The sequence below is a fragment of the Pinus tabuliformis genome, chromosome J, assembly GCF_031772625.1.
Source record: "Pinus tabuliformis cultivar Carrire ecotype Pingquan chromosome J, CPIR1, whole genome shotgun sequence".
NCBI classification, from domain to species: domain Eukaryota; kingdom Viridiplantae; phylum Streptophyta; class Pinopsida; order Pinales; family Pinaceae; genus Pinus; species Pinus tabuliformis.
Window position 1 is genome coordinate 998960895 of NC_142295.1, and position 21087 is coordinate 998981981.

Genomic DNA, 21087 nt, shown 5'->3' on the forward strand with positions numbered 1-21087 from the left:
ACAAACTTCTTTTGTCCACAGACTTCAATCAGTCTTGGCTATCCACTTGGAAGCGCTAGGCACAATCTCCATAGAAAACTAATGCACTTGGGTTGATCCTTTAGCCCTCGTATACCTTGTTGACTACATTTCTTCTAAAAAAGTACAGGAAATGGTGCAAACGATGTTCCACATCCATTCTTCAAAATTCGATCACCATCAGAAAATGATAATGAACCATCTAATGTACAACTCCAAAAGAGAGAACATTTTCCCTCTATGTCCTTGATTAGTAGGAAACAACCCTCTGTCACACAAAGCTTTAAATGCTTCTATCGTGATCATCACCTCATTAGCATTCTTGGTAAGTCCATAATCTTGTCTCAACAATTGAAAATTCCAAATGGTGCATGTTACCCACCACTAGTGGGTAACCCCTATAGGAGAAAATTTTCTCCTAGATTTGTCTTCAGCTGGTAGCCAGCAACACCTTGCAACCACTAGATAGCTCAATGTGCCACCATTCTCCACCACCTGAGCCAGTTATTGTGTACCCTCGCCCATCTGTTATGATCATATGTTTGAAGGTGGGCCTTCCAACCCCGAAGGTATGGCTTTTCATTATGTAATTGGGTGTTTATGCTTGCTTTTCTAGGGCATATTTGGACATGGATTATTGGGGGCATTTGGCAGAAAGAATGGTCTTGGATTGTACTCTTGCTCCCTTGTCCCAACTTGGTGGTTAATTTTATGTCCTAGTCCCATGGGATCTCCTTTATTGGCTACTAGCTTTAGGAGTGGCACTACATGGGAAACCCTGATCTTGGTTGCATGGTCCCACTTCTCGACACCATACATCTCACTCCCCTCCACTCATTATAACCCCTTTCAACACTTTTCCCATCTGGGTCCACATTTGTCAATTAGGTCCACAAGGAATCAGCCTCCCCCTCTCCTTGTCCACAATTTGGGTCGGGCCTAGAACGATGCCCCGAAGGTTGATGCAGCTAAAAAGAAAGTTAAAAGCATAATTTGGCCACTTACAACACGAAATGTACCACAAAATGCAAGAGATGGCCAGGGCATAAAAATTTAGCATGTGGGAAAAAGCCAAACATGAGCTCTACCCCTTATCACTATGGACATCACCCTAGTTCCTAGGGACCCTATGAATGCCCCCTGCATCATTTAGGAACCTATGATTGCCCCAACCCCTAATGGGCGATGAACTACCCAACGTCAAGTGGGTAATCACTGCTTTATCATACGCATATGCTCTCATCCCCTGCAGCCTCGAGCAGTTAAAACAAAGAAAAATCAATACAAGGCAAAAGGCATATGGAGAAGGGTGGAAAAACAAAGGTCGAGATAACTCATGTGCCACGATTGCTCCTTCCTACATCCATACAACCATGTGTGGGCTTCCCTCATTATAGCTACCCTTGTACCATAGCATGTGGCTCGAAGCCTTCCCTCTTGCCCCACTCTGTCCCACTATCATGTCACATGACACCTGCCATTTGATGGATGTACCATGGACTTGCTACTCCCTTAGAGGTTTAAACCACCTAATATGCTCCTCTATTAACGTCTCTTGTTGAGCTTGGGGAAACCTGTACACTCTAAAGACCATTTGGAAGGGCATGCCACTATGAACTGTCCACTTTTGCCCCTGGTTAGCAAGCTTATTTACTCAATTACTCTAATGGATTATTATATTGGAAGGTGAGGAGACGCATTGAATCTTATATAGGATTGCAGGTGGGTCTCCATTTGGACTTGGTCTTCATATATAGGGTCTGAGCCCTCCAGAGGGTCATAATGGCACTTGTAGGGTGAGCGTTGAGAGCCATGGGCCTCCACCACAGCATAGCATCAATTGCCACACCATGGGCATCTTCAACACCACATACTACTTGTTCGTTCCCCAACCATACTGAGATGATGATGCACTTATACCATGTTTCTCAGTCGGCCACACATCTGCACCTGAGACTTGGCAGTTGATCTAGGGCCCAGATGGGGTTTTGTCTCATCCGAAGAGACAAGGGAGGGCATGCGTCATTTTCTAGCCCTCATTGATGGAGCATCACTTGTCATTGAGCCACTGGAGACCAATGAGGCCATTGATTGTGCCCCACAGCCACTTGGGAGCACCATGGGAATTTTTGGTTGGAAACCAAGGGGTCACTCCCTTGGCCATCATTTTGGGAGCCCTCCTCTTCATCATGGCACATGGACGACTCATCTTGGCCTTCCAATGGCTCTTCGCACCATTATTTTATCATTTCGGCCTCATTAGGAAGGCCTATTCTATATTTTTTATCTATTTGGTGGGCTTATCACCAATAGGATTGTTATTTGCACATTAAAATAATATTAGGGGACGTAATTAGGCTAATTAGACCATTCAAACTTGTGAGCGGCTCATATAAATTGAAGAGACCTCATTTGAATTTCCCCATCATCATCTGGATTGGAAAATCTCTTGTAAGAAGAATTCAACCTACAATTGATGAACGAAATTGGTAGTTACTAAAGCATTTTAACGTTTGGGATTTTCACTATCTTGTCTTGGAACTTATATTTTCAAATGTGATGGATGGCTATACTGGCATTATCTTGTAAGTGTTTTTTTGATGCTATATATTTACTTTGTTACATGTCTAATGTATGGAATATCTTGTCATAATCTTACATGTGCCCTAAATAAATGTGAATTCATGAAAACACTAGGATTTTGAAGTATTGCATGCATTACACATTAGATAATGTGAATGAATGTTCTTAGAGAATTTTTATGTTTGGGATTTTCACTATCTTGTCTTGGAGCTTATATTTTCAAATGTGATGGATGGATATACTCGCATTATCTTGTAAGTGTTGTTTTGATGCTATATCTTTACTTTGTTACATGTCTAATGTATGGAATATCTTGTCATAATCTTACATGTGCACTAAACAAATGTGAATTCATGAAAACACTGGGATTTTGAAGTATTGCATGCATTACACATTAGATAATGTGAATGAATGTTCCTAGAGGCTTCTTTTGCTTGTTGCATCCTCGAATCTCCATCAACCTTTGCCAAACGAAGTGTAAATACCTATTTTAACCAAGTTGTTGCCCCTTTAGGAATAGTGAAAGATGCATAGGTCTCCTTGATAAAGCGAAATTCTTTCATCAAAGCAAATCTTGACTCCATTTCTCCCAATTGATAAGGCATTGGTCCTAATCCTCGTTGATCAACCTAAAGCCATTTTCTTTTTCACCCATTTTCAATTTTCTGCCCTAACCCTAAAAGGTCAAATAGGGCCTAGTGTGAATTGCTTTAGGAGGGGTCTTTTTGAGAGTGAATTGGTAGGTTACGCGCTATAGTGTCCTCTAATGACCCTCCAAATTTGAGGTATTCCTTGTGGCTAGTTTGAGAGAAATCTCAAGCCCTAGCTCCAACATTGATTCTACCCTTCAACTTCTTTGGTTAGTGGCATTCCAAAGGTCATTTGCTCTTGAAAAATCACAGGAAGTTAAACATTTGTTGACCTTTCTCATCCTCGCTTGATCTAGGAATCTCATTAAAGATCATCATTGCAAGCCCTAGGCCTTGCTTGGATTTTCTATAGGTCTCTCTTGTGGTCCCAAACCTTTATATGGTTGTTATCTTACAAAGCCTTAAGAAAGATCTTGCCTCTTTAAGAGGCCTTTGGTCTAGGAGTATCCCTTGTGATTGAATAACTTTTCCTCCTAGGTCTTGCTCTCCTCATAAGCCTCTCTTGGAGAGCCATTAGCTTCTCTTTGAAGCAATTGAACCATTATTTAAGCCTCTTCGTTGAATGGGCTTCGAAAATCATATCACACCTTACTATTGAACCTACCATTCGAGTGATTTCCCTTATATGGAGACTCTTCCCATCGATGAAAGACTGTAAAGAGCAAGGGACACTAACTGATGTGACAGTGGATCTTTGTCCCATTGTTGTCATTTGCTCTAGTATTTGTCCCTTCGATACCCCTCCTAGGACCCATGCTAGATTGCATGGCAACAGTGTCTACGGACACATAAAACACATTGTCTACAACTTCAAAGGACCTATCAAGCGTCGAGGGATCAAATCTAGATCGTCGAGTATATTCAGGGATTATCATCTTAATATTTCAGACAAAACCGATTACAGAGTTTTGCGTCTGGTGTTTTGCTTATGTTTTCGATCGAAGAAAACATCAATCTCTCTCTATAATTAATTTATTGATGGCTAACACAGACTTGAGTTATCTCTATCACAACCTCCACGTTTGTTGGCTAAAAAGAAACACATACGAAAGCACCAAGCGAGTCAAAGACATAGTGGCCTCCCGTAACAATAAAATCGGTCGCTTCCCGTCCCTTCATTGGCGAGCAAAGAAAAATATGAAAAATCGTGGATGCATAAACATCGCCAAACTAGAAACGAAGCCCACAATCTCCCTGTCGATGCCTGTGAGATGCTTAACAAAATTCGCTCTCACGCCATCCTTGTTGTCCTGAGTCGGCGACCTTCGAAAATACAAATGGCCTTAAAATTCATATCACAAACATATCAATGCCATTCTTGAAATGTCGACAATCAATTCTAACCTGCATCCCGTACGTCATGCTACAGAAAATCACGAACCATTTTAGCTCGGATGTGAACAATTACTTGTCCCGGGAGATGGATTGGTTGGAGAAAAAGAGCCTAGAGTGGATGCAGACATGGTAGTGAATAAGACCGAGGACTCCAAAATTTGGCTAGAAGGGTGCTTATGAGATTTTCTCAGCAGCTATGGCAGCATCTTCGAAAGCCCTCGACCATGTAGTCACTGGAGAACATTCTCTCTCTTGGAAGCTCGTCCCAATCATGGCCAAAATCAGGGCTTTGTAAGAATGGGCAATGATCATTGCCTTTGAGACTAAAAACATGTTCTGGATCAAAGCTTGCTCTTTATAGACTAGCATTTGTTTTACTCATTAAGATGAGACAATTTCTCGCTCATCAAGGATGGGACATGCAAGAGTTCCTATTGATGAGATGGAGCATCAAGTGCTCAAGAACCGAGTGATGGCTAATAAGGAGGGTAGAGCTCATGCTAGGAGTTTTCCCACACGCTAATTGATGTCCCAACCATCTTTTGAATTTTGACTTTTGTTTTTCTTTTATTATGTCCATTTTATGCTTTTTCATTCTTTTAGGTGCATCAACCTCTAAGGCAATGTTTTCCCGCTAAACTCAAGGATGTGGATAAGAGAGTGCCAAAGCCAAATCAACCAATGACAATTACCCTGAAGAAGGGAGATGATATCAAAGGAGAATAATGTGACATGGAAAACGTTAAATAGGTTAAAGGAGAATGGACACGCTATTTCAATCAAATTTTTCCATGTAGTGCCCCTCTCATGACCCTAAGACCTTAAGGGAGGTCCTACTAGACTAGGGCTAAAGATTAACCCCCTAGTAGAACAAGTTTACAATCAAGATCAATCAATCATCCAGATCACCCCATTATCCATACTAAATGCCCAAAACATTAAGTGCTCATTTGCAAAATGATCAATCCCTGTTGAGTGGTAGCTCACCTTCATCCAAGAGGAAGGTTTGATGGTGAGAGGTGTATGATTGGTGTAGATGTCAAAGGAGACTAGCATATCATCATCAATAAGCAAGGTTGTAGGATTGTTAGCTGATTAGCTATCCAAGATGGGAGAAAAAAAAGTTCTCCTATGGGATTACTAATTTGGTGGGTAACGGGGGCAACTCAAGGGATCACAATAAAACAGCAAAAAGGGCTTCAAAAAATAGAAACAAACAATTAGCAAGATTTGAAAACCTTGTCAACTCAAACTCAAACTTAGCCAAGTTGATCCTTACATGTTCCTACTTAGTGATCTAAACAATACAAGGACTGGTTTGATACCAGACGAATCAAGTCAGTGCCAACTGAGTTGACCCTCGCACATTCCAATTTAGCCATCTAAACAATAAGAGGACTAGTTTGGTGAGGAACCAATCTGACTCAACTAAGTCGTACCCTACAGGTCCACGACACATATTTTGAGGCTAAACTTATTTTTTTTATACACCTAAGACTTACTTTCACTTTCCTAAGCCTTAAAACCTCATTACAACAAGAAGATGTTGGGGTATGTGTGTGTGTATTATAAACATGATTCAAATTCAAATTCAATAATTGAATACATTGATTCATATGTCATGAATGTTTAAATGAAATAGAAATAGTAAAATATTGTATAAATTGATTTAAATTCATCATTCATTATTCTAGAATTTGATAAGTACTAAGTAAAATAGTAGATACTAAAGTGTGAAGACTGGAATAGTAAATTGTAATTCCTCAAACTCAAAAACAGTAAAAAATGACAAGTCAAAGACTTAGTTTAAGGTCATCATTATCTAGAGTCAAGATTCAAAAGTTAACAAAAATGAAAAATGGACAATGAACCAATTTTATCAAAGCTTAACCGGTCATTGAACTGATTGACCCCAAAACTGGGAATCGAGAAAAAAATAGACCCAAACATGTGTGTGTGTGTCAATTGGGGTTATCTCGAGTGGTTGGGCGAAATGGTTATTAACTTTCACACCCAGGTTCAAATCCTCGCTAGTGACATGATGAACTATAATGCCTTGATAAATATTGTTGTATTGGATTTCAGCCTTGCGAACTCTTAAGTGAGTATACCTGTGGGCCAACCTGGTACCAGCAACTTCACTCTAGCCCTCAAGCTGAGAGGGAGGTTGATTTCTTTCCTCAGAAAAAATAAAAAATAAAAAATAAATAAAAACAAATATATATATATATATATATAGATAGATAGATAGCAAGGGTGCATATAATCAAAATAGCACTTAGTGCAATCCGTCTTTGAGCCAAAAATAAATCAACAAAAAGGTTGTAGATGGCCTCCATAGTCTAAAAAAATTACGCTACAACAAATAACTACATATAATCAAAACCATTGCTTATATTGTGATCCCCATCCTCAATACCACCCTTTAAGAATTAAAATCTATGTTGCACAAAATGCCTAGCCAGAGGCTATACTGGTACCGAAAACTCAGTCAAACATCAAAATGTTGCTAGTCATACCATATGGCATTTCAAAATCCCAAACTGTCATGCGTTATTGTTGGTAGTGTTTTAGGGCCATTTCAGTCGAAATCCGTCATGTTTTAGTTTTTTCTTCTTTTTTCCTAAGGTTTTCTCAAGCCCCCTATGCAATTAGTAGTTACGTTGTGGGTTTTTAACTGGAGATTTGTTGAAAAATAGTGCGGAGCACCTTTGCCATTAAACTAAAATATCCCAGTAAATGTTGGAAGTTTTAACTAAAAATCCAAATCCAATTGCATATAACAATTCTCGTATCCCACATTCCAAATTTGGATAAATGACTATAAGTCCACTCAAATTTAAGCATCAATTCCAAAATTCTGCTTCCGGTTTGAAGCAGCAAAACAAAACCATTTGCTAAAGAGACCTAAGAGTGCATGAATTTTTCTTGGTTTCCATTGCAGATAAATATTTCAATGGAAAGAAAAAAGAGGAGGAAAACTTATAACATTGATGCAAAGGCTTGAATTTATGTTCACTTCACAGGGGTAATGAATTGGCACAAGGAATCAACCCCGCTTTTCTTTTATTGTCATCCAAATCAATAGAAAAGTAACAGCAACAGTAGAAGGTGACAATTAGATGGTGTGAATCTTCCACAACAATGTGGTCCCACCAATCTCTAAAGGACATGTGCTACAACGTTTTAAACTTAAACCATCATGTTTGAAACATATTTTCATTGCCAACTTATGGATACATTACAACCATGCAAGCTTACATGACATTAATATATTGGTATTTCTATTCGTCGTTGAGTTCACACAGTCACAATTATGTTACATTTAATTAAATTAATGATTTTATAATTATATTAATATTCTAATAATATAAATATAATTAGAATATTTATATAAAAAATTATTAGAATATTCTCATTATTTCTTTTCTTAAAGATAACATGTTATTAATTTATATGCAAAATATATATATATATGATGTTTCGACGGATGTTTCAATTTTCTAGGGGTCACATTTCCACCCATACCCATTTCGAAAACTTCCAAACGTTTCGTCGTTTCGTGCAACTTAGATTAAAATAAGATAGGAACAGCTTAACATGTCAAATAGAGATTTTGTCTTAAAGATATGTACAATTTTTACTAGGGTTATGACAAAGGAGTTCAACAACCAATGTCACCAACATCAAGGTACATAGAGGAACTGACGCTTTTGATTAATTGCTAGTTCCAGACCCTCATGTGATAGAATCCACAATCGAAATGTTGCAATACCCCCAATTCTGAAATACTGAAAATTGTTAAGGCTAGATTTTGAGTGGGATCTAAAATTCTACTTTCTCCATATGAAATCCAAAGAGGTTGGAACCACTCATAAATTATTGCTTTCAGACAAAATTGAAGGGGATGCCCAGACCTTTTTAAGGGAGGATTCCCACAAGCACCCCTTTTGGGAAAACACGTCCCCAACATTGGGGAAATGTTTCCCATGCATCTCCCCAAGTTTTGCCAAGTTTCCCCAAGCATCCCCCCCATCCCAGGAGCATGGGAAACATGGAGACTACGCCCCACACCATGGGGGACATGTCCCTATGGAACATTGCCAAATAAAGATTACAATATCAACTCTAAAAAGGACTTCTCAACTAGTGACTACCATTCTATTGATTTATCCATTAGATTGCAAACTAGCAACTAGTTGCCATACTTGCAAGCTAAGTTACCAAGAAATGGAAACAAATACCGATTTGGAAACTGAATTTGTATCCACCAAATTTTGAAAAGCCAAGGTTCAAATACGGTGAAAAAACACCACTTATGAAAAGTACAATAATATTTTTTATTTTAAAAAACATATTCAAAGTTAAAAATCAAAAACCATTCATAAATCAAAACATTAGAACTGAAATAATTAGATAACTTATAAATATGAAGACTAAAATCACGATGCTTCATGCTTTATACAAAAAGAAAAATTGTAAATACAAATTTCAGTATCTCGTCAATGATCACTCTATTGATATGATGATGTAGAGTAGATCTAACTTCATGTCAAAAAATGGGTCTACATGCTCATCATTTGAATATTTCAACTCTACATCATGATCAACCTATCATCTTCCTTGAAATTAGCCTCAAAATCTAAAAATTCCCATCTAGTTACAATGGTAAATGAATATTATACACTATTTGAGAACATGCTATAGTCTATGTATCATATTGTTCTAAGAGGACTCTTCATCTAGAGTTGGATGGGATTGATCTAATTAAATTATTATTGACACAACCATCCTTTGTACACTATATATGATTATCTATGTATTGTCTCAAAGCTTTCATGTTAGCATTATCAAAAATTGAAAATTAAAATTTTGATGTGTCAGACCTTTCCTACTAGCATTATCATGTGCTATACAGCGTATAGGTAATTAATAACTTACTTATACGACTATATAACCTATAGATTACTAATAAGTAATCTAACTAAAAATCTATTTAGAGTATTAGCTTTTGTGGTTTCAAACAAGTGGCAAATATCCTTAAAAAACAAAAACTATGTTGAAAATTTGGGCCAACTACAAGACAAATTTCCCAATAGGAACTCAACTACCACAAAAGAAGCCCACCTTACCCCAAGGAAGAATTTATATTGCACAAAGAAATATTATTATTAATGTGTTGGGCAATCCTTTCATTATTATTATTAATGTGGCACAAAATTTGTATTTAAGACTTTCCCTCCTAATTCTCAAGTCGGCTTGGCTCCTTTAAGTCATCCATTCGAACATGACGAAGGCTATAAATATGTGATCAATCCATCTCCAAAGGAGCAATTTGAATCTCTCATATCTTCTGAAATGGTGTGAAGATCTGAGGTTACACTTCTATGAATTAGTGGCTCGCATTCTAGACTCTTTGTGGTTCGCTTTATGACTCACATATGATTTTCTTTGTGGCACACAATTCTCTAATGGCTCAGATCAGTGGCTCAAATCACTTTCTTTGTGGCATGCAATTCTCATTACAAAGGCTCGTATTCCCTATTCTATGGTTCGTATCTCATTGTTGTGGCTTGCATACATTACAGTGGCTTGTATCTCATTACAGTGACTCATATTCCCGATTTTGTGGCTCGTATCTCATTGTTGTGGGTCATGTGCATTACAATGGCTTGCTTATATTTATCATTGGCTCACATATTTTGTGTGACTCGCACTTGTCATCTTTGAGGCTTGCAATTATGTGGCTTGCTTCTTATCTCTAGGGCTCGCATTAATTTTATGCGGCATGTATTCTACAGTAGTGGCTCGCTCCTTATCTTTGTGACTTGTATTCTATCTTAGTGGCTTGTTTAATGTCGTGTGGCTCGCATCATGTTTTGTGGCCTGCATTTGTTGTCACCATGACTCGCATTATATTTCTCTATGGCTCGTTTTTGTATACACAGTGTAGCACGCATTTGTATATTTTAGTGGCTCACATTTATATCTTTGTGGCTAGCATTTGTATCTTTGTGGTTCGTTTTATATCTCTTTGGCTCACTATTTCAATGGCTAGCATTTGTATATTTGTGGTTCATTTTCTATTCCCTGTGGCTCATTATTTGAGTGCCTCACGACAGTAATGAAGGTCAAGATCCCTGAGAGTGATTCCCTTTGGTCATAACAATAATATGTGTTGAGAGTTACACTTGTAGTTATAGAATGATGTATGACAATGTCCTCATGAAAGTATGGATATGACAGTGACCTTGATGATAACATACTCTTGATAATAGTAACTTTGATGCCAATAACAGTACGTCTACAGTACTCTCGATGACAGTAACCTTGTATGGTAGTAACCTTTGATATGACAGTGATTTTGATGTATGGTGATAACCTTTGGTGTATGCCCTTGTTTATGCCAGTGATGTGTGACGAACGTGACAGTACCTCTATGACAGATGTGACAATGTATATGACAAGTATTTTGGTGTATCGCAGTGACCTTGGCGTGGCAGTGACCTTTGGTATATAACTATGTTTTCATTACAGTAATGGCAGAACCTCTATGAACAACAACAATAAAGTGTCCAGTGCTCTATGACAATGACAATGATGTATCATGTTCCTATGTCAGTGTGATTTGAAGAACTACCTACTGTTGGATTGTCCTAGTAGGATTAATGTGTTTAATATTGAAAGGCTTATGTCTCATGATAATTGTACATTGTATCTCAATTCAATATTTGATGAATATCTAACAGAACCAAAAAAAAAAAAATATATATATATATATATATATATATCTTTGATTATGGATTTTCCCCTTTGTGGGGTTTTGCCCTGGTCTCTGACCAAAAGCCTAGTATCTCTATTGTGTATGCTTTTCTTATATTGTTCCTTATTAGTTAGTTGCATTGTTGATGTTAGTGTTCTCTCTACATAATTGCTAATGATGATATGATGTTATGGGGTGAATGTAATGTGAAAATATTGAAAAAGTTTAAAATTGCAATTATCTTTAGCAAAGAACAATCTAGCCCTAAAAATTAGCAAAATAAACCAAAAACTCTAATGTTATTTACTTGGGATCCGACATGTGAGGGCTAGTTGGCACAAGATCCGTTTCGGTAGCATGGGATATGTTTTCAAGTTTGAGGGATTCGTTTACGTGGTGGATCTTACATGGATCTAGGTGGATCCGTATTCGTATCCATATTTGAATTGCAAATCCAACTTCAAGTCCTCATGGACCCAGTGACATAGCTTGCAACAATGAGGACCTTGATACGAAACCCAACAACCTCATTGCTCATGCTAATCTTGTTGACTATCTTTCAAGGTGTTAATCATGTTAATACCACAACATTGGATCCCACAATAATGTGATTGTATTGTTAAACAAGTTCCACGTGCTGATGTGTCCTATGCAAATGAGGCTAGGTGCAAGTCCTAGGTGACTTTGACAAAATAGATACCCTTCATGGCAAGTTCATAGCCAAAGGTGTTTTGGTTTGTAACAATGAAATCTTGCAAGGAATTATTTAACCTCTCCATCGTAAGGGTTCTAATGACCAAAACAAAAATTATCCTATTCCTTTGCATGTAATTCATCAATGATGCCTCATGCAAAATGTGTACTTTATTTCCAGGCAAAGGAAGAAAAATTACCAAGGGATGGCATCCTACGGTTGTGTAAATGCCATTAAATGCATTAACCCACATGTAAGCATGTTTTTTCTCAGCAATAGAGTCCTTATAAACGGTAGTGAACACATGTATATAAGCAAGTTTAGAACGATTTTATTAAGCTACTCAAATATAATGTATATAAGCAAGTTAAAAAGGCAAGGTAAGAAACTAGCAACTATTGCCCTGAGAAAGCCCATACGTATTAATAGGCACTTGCTGCCTAACCTTTTATTGCCATCTTAGCATTCCATATAAAGTAGGTAGACACATGGAACAAGATGTATCGTTATGCTTTAAGATTCTTATCGACATAGCTGGCTGTCTTGAAAACTGAATAGGAAAAGTAAAATTCTGTCAACTTCAGAAATAGTTTCTCAAGCATACCAATCCCTCATCTGAAAAATAAGAACTAGTGATCGCACTCCATTGAATATCTAGCCTCAGCCAATCATACTCAAATGATCTGAGCATTTGACAGCCCTTGGAGAAGTTAATAGTTGCAGCCAATAGATAGAATTTGCCCCTTTTTTAATTTTATTATAGTATGCTAGTTCCAGCAGTATACCAGTATTGGATTTTTTAAAATTTTTGGGGACAATAAACACTGACTGGTAGATTGTTTTTGTAATTTCTTACGGCACAAGAAATCTGAAACACTGACGGGCAATACCTTTAAACATGGAATGGAGATATGTTATTTCTGTCTCAAACAAGCACACATTTAGTAGATCCACCAACTGCTTCAAATGGACAATACAGTAACCACTTATATCCAAAAGCATGAATACTTTTGTCCTCCAAAAAGACGAATGTAAGGTGACATGGATAAAATGAAATGCTTACCATGAGCAATATTGCTCAAATTCACGTTTTTCCAAATTATTTGATTTTTGCCGAATCCACTGTATGAGTCCCTGCAAAAGAACAATCAGCAATGCCACTATTCATTTTGGCAGGCAGCATCTCATGTCTCCTAAGCTATAGAAAATAATTTATACCTGGATCATGTCCAATAAAGGCTGATAAATGCTTGCAACACTATCTGTCAAGCTGAGCTGGCCAAGTTCTGTCTGCAAGACTGTCAAAAAATAACAAGTTCACATCTAAGTTGTTTCAATCCATATGCAAAACGACAAATATAAGATGGAACCATAACCAATTACTTCTATTAAAGCTAATCTGTGAAAAGTTAACGTACCATCCAAAACCTTTTCTTCAACATCGAGACTCCCTGCTTCACGTGACAAATCTTCTATATTGCTGTACATAAGTAATATCACCTCAAATGATTAGCAACGCATTTCAATCTGAAATCAAAAGTAAAAACTAAACAGCTTTTAGACTGCATCATGTCAAATTGTTTGGAAAGGACTTCTTTGAGATGAAAACAAGTTCTTTATAAATATTAGTGGAAAATGACCAAAAGAATGAGCAACACAGCCGCAGAAATGACAAAACACTTGCCTTGAGCTATTAAAAATTGCAAAATACAAGAACAGAAATTCGATATCACTCTACTTATGTCATCTAGGAAAAGTTGATATATTGATGAGGTTTTAGTGTATTTCAAAAGAGGTTAAAACCTACATAGATGTGAGTACATTGCTAGCCCAATGGGTTAGCCCAACCAGATGTCACCAATGGGTTATTTGGCTAGTTCCATGCCAGAATGCGCCCAGTTCAAATTCCCCTAGGTTAGGCACACAAGTCTACCCTAACAGATACTAGGAATTCCATCCATCAATGTACGGAAGCATCCCTTACGTTTCCCTGCAAGGCTCTTAGGAATTAACACTTATCAAAAAAGAAGAAGAAGAAGAAGATTACTTTGGCATACTTGCATCATATTGTTAAATGCTCTAATATTTTTAATTTTTATGTCAATTTGTAGAGCATGGTCATCTCGGGCAACATGTTTCTGATCCTTTTCTTAAATCTAAATTATCTATATATTTTGCTGCAAGAAATATCTGGTGCAATTTTGCGTTCCTTTAGTTCTGTTCAAACTCAGAGGACTATTCTGGCCTTCTTAACAGTAAATTCTGCCCCTGGCATATTTAACGTCAAGATAGAACTTTGAAGTGCTGGGCATTTTCAAAAATTGCAAGTAGATAATGGAGCCTGGTTAAGGAGAGCCATAGCCTTTCTGTGCAAAACACTATGTTAGATATGCAAAGAATGCAGAGAAGAGGTATTAATCAGAGGATAGCTTGACTGTAAGAGGGCAACCTGTAAGCAGATATGGACGTTATGACAAGAACAGTACAGCCATTTTTATCTCTTTATGAGGATGAGACATGTGTAAAGCACAGTTAGTCTCCAAACTAATAAGCAACAAAGTGGGAGCCTGTAACTTGAAAGATGGCAAATTGTATGAGGATTTCAAGAGGTTGTATAGCAGCATGCTAAGCATTGCTGTTGCAGTTTATTCTTAGCAGTGAAACAGTGAGGGGAGGTACAGATTTAATGAACAGGAATATCAGCAAGAGAAGGTGTTTATTCGCAGTTAAGCTGCCCTCTGCAGCAGATTTTCATTAAGAGAATGCATCTAATCTTCAGACCTGTTTGTGAAGCTTTGTACCAGCAGAAAGGATGTCTTTTACAGGTTATTTTCACCCTTAACAACAGCTGTTATAGCAGTTTATGAGGGCTTTGCACCTGGAAAGTCTTTTTTGACCCATATATAGATGTTTCATCAGCAGTCCTGGCATGCCTCCATAATTTATCTTAGACTAGATTGAGTTGCAGTTGCTTTTGGTGATTGTACCACAAACAGCAGGTTTTCAAATTTCTTTAACAGCATGTGCACTCCAGAGTCCATACTGTTCACCTTCCTGTACAGCGAGTAGAGCTTGAACCCATCAAGAACACACTTTACTAAATAATTAATGTAATGCCAATGCAGCTATGGCTAAGGCCATCTTTTGATAATTCATTACCAGTTATTGTAATATTAGGGAGTGGTTAAGGACTACATAGTCAAACTTGTAGATGTAGGTTCATTAACCCCTCTTGTGAGTAGTGCCCTAATTGAGCTGTGTATGAATACCCTACAACTCTCATTTGTACTGAACATCTTCTGACCTTCTTGATCTACCAGTACCTTATAAATTGTTTATGCTTAACAGCACGTATATATTTAGTGTTCTTTTGTGATTGGCATTTCTTTCTTTTATGAGCATCCATGCATCTCTTGCATAGCCCACTTGTGCTTGGGTATTTTTGTGTCTCTGGCACACTTGTGGCGAGGCTACTGCAAAATTTGCGTTTTCCTTTGGTTCCATTCAATTCTCCTACTTTCACTTGTGAATCTTGACATGAAACCTAAGTTACCGGAAACGCCTAAAGAAATTGCCGGAAACGCGCATCCCCGTTTCCGAAATGGAAACGGATACAATCCTTGTCCGAAACGCTGTAAAAACGTTTTTGTGCCGTTTCAAAAAATCAGAAACTTCAGATTCGGAATTGGATACGTTTCCAAGCATTTTTAATTTTTTTGGATCCGTTTCCAGATTTAAATCGTGATCAGAATCCACCCTTAAAATGTTAAAACACATGAAAATTTGTTCAAAAATTTATACAAACAGAAAAAGATAGATGTTCAAAAATACAAACAGAAGGGTTTGATTAGTGTCTTCATAAAGAGATTTATTTGAGCGATAATTTTCAGTTTGGTTAAGGTTTTGTTAATTATCATTGATTTTGCTCTTGATTTCGTAAATCCCTCCAATATAACAAATCTTCTCTAGGCAATCTTTTGCCTGCATATAGTCAAGAAACCAAGCTGACATTGAGAAGATTGAAATGTTCAAATAGGTCTTGACAGAATATCCCAATGATCCCATGGGCATTTTAATTGTCATGCGAGGAAGAGAGATACCATCTGCCATGCATGACACATTCTTTGAAGGAGTTGGACCTGAAAGCACAAAGGTTGTAGCATTTCTAATTACATTACTAATGATGATGATGATATGATGAATGTTATAATAAACGCTATTGATGATGACAATGTTTATGCTGAATTGATGATGATGATTTGTTTATGTTGAATTCATGAAGATGATTATGTATTTAGATATAGAATCTAGATTCTAAAAGATGAATGGTAATCTGAAATATATATATATATATATGTGTGTGTGTGTGTGTGTATGTGTTGTTTCCTTGCCATATCATATCCAGATTTTTTGAAAATTTGTCGTATCCGTTTCAAACCCCGTATCTGTATCCGTTTCAGTGCAAATTAGCATGAAACCATATCAGGAGTGTACCATACTCTCAAGTCCATGGCCAATCCAAAAACTATTGGCTAGTGGCATCACTCAAGTTCTCTTGTGACTACAGATATAGGTTTTTCTTGGATCATCCCCTTTTTGGATTTTACCAAGGTCCTCAGAAGCTTAAACTATCTCTAAGTCCAATCCCTCTCTTCTAGGATCCCCTTGGTATTTGTAAGGTTTTTTAGCTCTTCTTCAAGGGCAACGCCTTCTTTCCTCAAACTATCTAAGAATTTTACTCTTTGCTCCCATTAAAGGCAAAATGCTAACGGCTTTATTCTTTCAAATCATGACTTCTTGTTGTTGCTAAACCTAATGGATTCAAAGTGGATATTTTCCCAATTAAAGGAAGCTAATTATCATACTCGAGCATATCAAATGGTTTCCCTTCCTTGAAGTAACGGTTATGGATATATTTGGCAAAACCCCTTCTTGCTACGACGGCCCATATGTTTGAAGAAGGACAAAGCCCCTAGGTTGATCACTGTATATGCTAAGCTAAACCTAATTCATCATATCAAGAACAACAAAAGTGCGAAAGAAATACAGGATGCCTTCAAGAGTATCCTTGGAACTATGAATACCACTCAAGTCAACCAACTCAAAACCAAACTTTCAAATCACAAGATGAGAGGCTTTGACATTGTTCAAGAGTATATTGCCAAGTTAAAAGTTAAAACCATAAATTCTAGCATCATAACATCAAAAGGAAAGGTAAAATCAGATTTGAAATAGATAATTATTGTTCTAAATGATTTATCTCATGCAATCAAGTCTTTTGGTATCATGTTCTATAGTATCCCTTCATATATTAAGGGTTCTACAACTCTTTCCTTTAGAAGATTATATCTAATCTAACCTAGCATCAACTTACTTTGAGGAACATAGCTAAATCACTCCCTCAAGATCAAGTCAATCTAAAGGCCATCAATCATGGACCTAAGAGTCTTGTCCAAAACCTTCTCTTCATCATCTTTGGTCATGCAACACTACTTTACTTTAGCAACGAGGGCTTGACCAACCTATGATTACTACAACCAAACTACGCCTCTTCAATTAAGGTCTACCCATAACTTTGCCCTAAGCTATTGTATGTTAGATGCAAAAATAAGTCCAACACAATCAATTTCATCCAACAATAAGCACACATCCAGCCAAGGCTTTTAAGCATCCCAACAATACTAATAATTAGTCAAAATTTAAATATTCAGCCAACATAAAGCAAAGCAAGGGGCATGGTATCTACATCATTTGATTCGAGTTCGTGTTTGAGTTTGATGACCTTGAACTTCGACAATGAAGAATTAAGTGATAAAATTCAACATCAAATTTGGCATTAAGTTCGAGATAATTTAAATTTGGAAATTTCCAAAATAAAAATATAAGAAATATATATATATATATATATATATATAATTTAATGTTGGAGGCTTGAAGCTATCAATATAATAAACTCAATTAATGTAATAAAATGTATAATAAAAAATATAAGAAAATAAATGTAATAAAAGATATAAAAAAAATATCACACAATCTACATAATAAAAAAAATATAATAAAACTATAGCAATCCAATACAATTAAAAAAATGTGGAATAAGTTGAAATGTGTGACCATTGTGGCAAAAAGTTGGACAAAATAAAAAAGAGAAATTGTGGCCATTGTCATTTGCCATCGACATATGTGGCTCATTGAAACTATAGTTTTTGTTGGAGTCGTTGGACTACGATGGTAGGTTGTGAGCCTAACTCGAGAGAAGTTGTCGATGGAAGAAGTTGTCAAAAGTGAGACTTGGGAGGGGTCGAGATCTAAAATTGTGAGAGAGGGTAGGACTCAAGAGGGTCAAGCTCTATCATTGTGAGAGAGGCCATGAATCGAGAGAGTACTCAAAACAATCGAGAGGATTGAATGAATGAATGAATGAAATAGAGGAAGGAATAAACCAAGGCTAATATATATATATATATATATATATATATATATATATTGTAATCTTCAAAAAAATCAAACCTCGACTATCCTAATTGATTTTCAAGTGAATATATGTGATGTAAACTTTAAATTCAATTTTGGCTTGCAATTCACCTCGAAGTTCGACAAAATTCAATGAATTTATGCAAATCTTCTTGAAGTTTGGAAAATCTTAAACCTAAACCTCAAAATTCATCGAACACAGTGACTAAGGATAGGATTCATTTGAGTAAAACGACCACAATTCACAAGTATAAGCAACAACCAAGGTGGATGCCTTAACTTTATATATGAAAAACGTTACAAAGTACAATATAGGAACACAACACACAAACAATAGGTACAAAAGGCACAATTGTCTACAAGAACTATTAATCCAACCCCTCGAGTAATCGTAGGCCTGCCTCCTACAAGTCGTGTCTTCTTCCGCTTTGCTCATCAACGTTTTCATCCAATGGTTATGTTGCCCACCAAAAGTTGGTGCCCCTACGAGAGCTTTTCTCCTATTTTGTTGAAAATGTAGAGCACAAGGTCTTCTAGCTTGTGCCTTAGCTAGTGAAGGCCTCGAGTTGCCCTAATGAGTTAGACTTCAATTTGGATGAGTTATTTCTAGTTTACTAGAATAATCATCAAGTTAGCATGCGTAGAGTTGGAGTTGTAGTTAAGTGGAGTCTTCATCAATTTGACTACAGAACAAAGCAACAGTTAGCAGTTCAAGTAGAGCGAGTTAGTCTTCAGGCTTGATTGAAGGAAGAGTGAGTTAGATCTCCAGTGTTGATTGGAGAAAGCACAAGTTAACAACTCCAATGATGATTGGAAGGAGAGTGAGTAACACTCTCAGTTAACTTGCCAATCAACAACTTGAGTTCTAAATTTGAACTAGTCCAATTTTAGCATGGATTGAATCTATAGATGAAGGACAAAGGCACAACGATTATACAAATTTGTTTTGTGCACAAAGGTTTGTGACAAGACAAAGCTCACGAGTTAGTCTGAGAGAGCCTTGATTGTGGAGCGCAAGAATTGTGTACTAAAGAATAGGAGCACAAGTAGGCTAGAATTTTGGAGAATTGGTTGTGTGCAGGTTGTGTGGAGTTGGGGTCCTAAGAAGTAGGACCAAAATTGCGCTAGGAAATATGAGATGAACGTAAGGAATAAGGAGGCCAAGTGTGCAAGGATGCAATGTTAAAATTGGCAACTAGGGCCAAATTCCACTTGTATAAATATAAGTGACCTCTCAACTCATTTGGCATCATCATCACTCACCCATTCTTCTCTCTCCTTCTCCCATTGGTTCTTACTGCTATTGGGCATACCTTTTTTTCTCACATGTGTGGCAAGGAGGACGAATTTTAGACAGAATTACGAGGCCAAAAATTACATATTTTCTTGCAATTTTACCAACATTGACTTTGACTTTCCAGGCAAATTTTTTAGAGGGTCTCTATCTCAACAAGCCACATTTATGGGCACAAAAAATGAGGCTTTCTATTGACTTTGACTATGTTGACTTCAAACCTGCAACTAGGGTTTCTGTAGTAGATTTTACTTTGACTTTGACCAAGTTTAAGGAGGAATTTAGGGACTATTTTCAAGGCATCTTGACCAACTGATCAAGCCGCATTTGACCAAGGTTGACCAAGCTCTTTTATGGATTGTTTGTTGCTGCACCATTGACTGGTTAGGGTTGATTTGACTATTGTTGACTGAGAATAGCATTGCAGATTTCAATAGGGCTATTTTGGACATCTATTGGCAAGTCAACTTTGACTTTTGTACTCTCTCTTTCTTTGTTGAACATTTGATATAATAATAAGAAGAATTGATCAAAGGGTTTCCCCATCTTGGGGTTTTTCCCTGGCATCCGCCAAATCTGGTGTCTCCTTGTCTTCTACATTTTATTATTCATGTTCTATCTACAGTTAGTGTTAATGTTATTAATGGTTAATGTGATTGCTAATGAAAACTAAATTGGAAATTGTTATTGGGTTGCTAAAGGACATTGAAGTAATTGTGCTAAGCATATAACATACCATTGTTAACTAAAATTTACATGGTATCAGATCCCAGGTTAAGACAAAGCCCAAGAAAGAGAAAGAAAAGCAATCACAAAGAGAGATCTATTGAACAAGGACAAGCCTTAATGGTTTCTATATCTTAGTTCAAGACTGGGGATAAGCTCAAAGACAAATCTGACTACCATGCATGGAAGATGACTTTGGACATGACTTTGGAAGAGCATGCTGCAATGGACTATGTGCAAGGAAAAGTGGTAGAGAGTCAGAGACTCCTTCAAATGCACTTGTTGCTGCAAAGACAGTATAAGAGAGGCGAGGTCAAAGCTAAGAAAATTATCATAGACTCCATTCAAAAGCATTTGACTACCTATATTTTTTATTTGGGAACATCTAAGGAGATGTATGATAAGTTGGTTTGGATGTTCAAAGTGAACAATGCAAATCAAATCCTCTTTCTCAAGAACAAGTTGAAGGACATCAAGATGGATAAAGGGGAGTCTTTCAAATCCTACTTCATGAGAATAACACAAATCAAGAATGACCTTCTATCTATTG

General features: G+C 37.0%; 1 protein-coding gene across 1 annotated transcript in view; it reads right to left on the reverse strand.

Moving 5' to 3' along the window:
• Positions 1-21087, reverse strand: part of LOC149230211 (uncharacterized) — a 221519-nt gene that overhangs the window by 129148 nt on the left and 71284 nt on the right. The window contains exons 8-10 of the mRNA XM_089376012.1: positions 13462-13523; positions 13262-13341; positions 13107-13177 (exon numbers count right to left, since the gene is read on the reverse strand). Coding sequence (XP_089232138.1) covers positions 13107-13177; positions 13262-13341; positions 13462-13523 — 213 coding nt within the window. The remainder of the gene's footprint in view (positions 1-13106; positions 13178-13261; positions 13342-13461; positions 13524-21087) is intronic.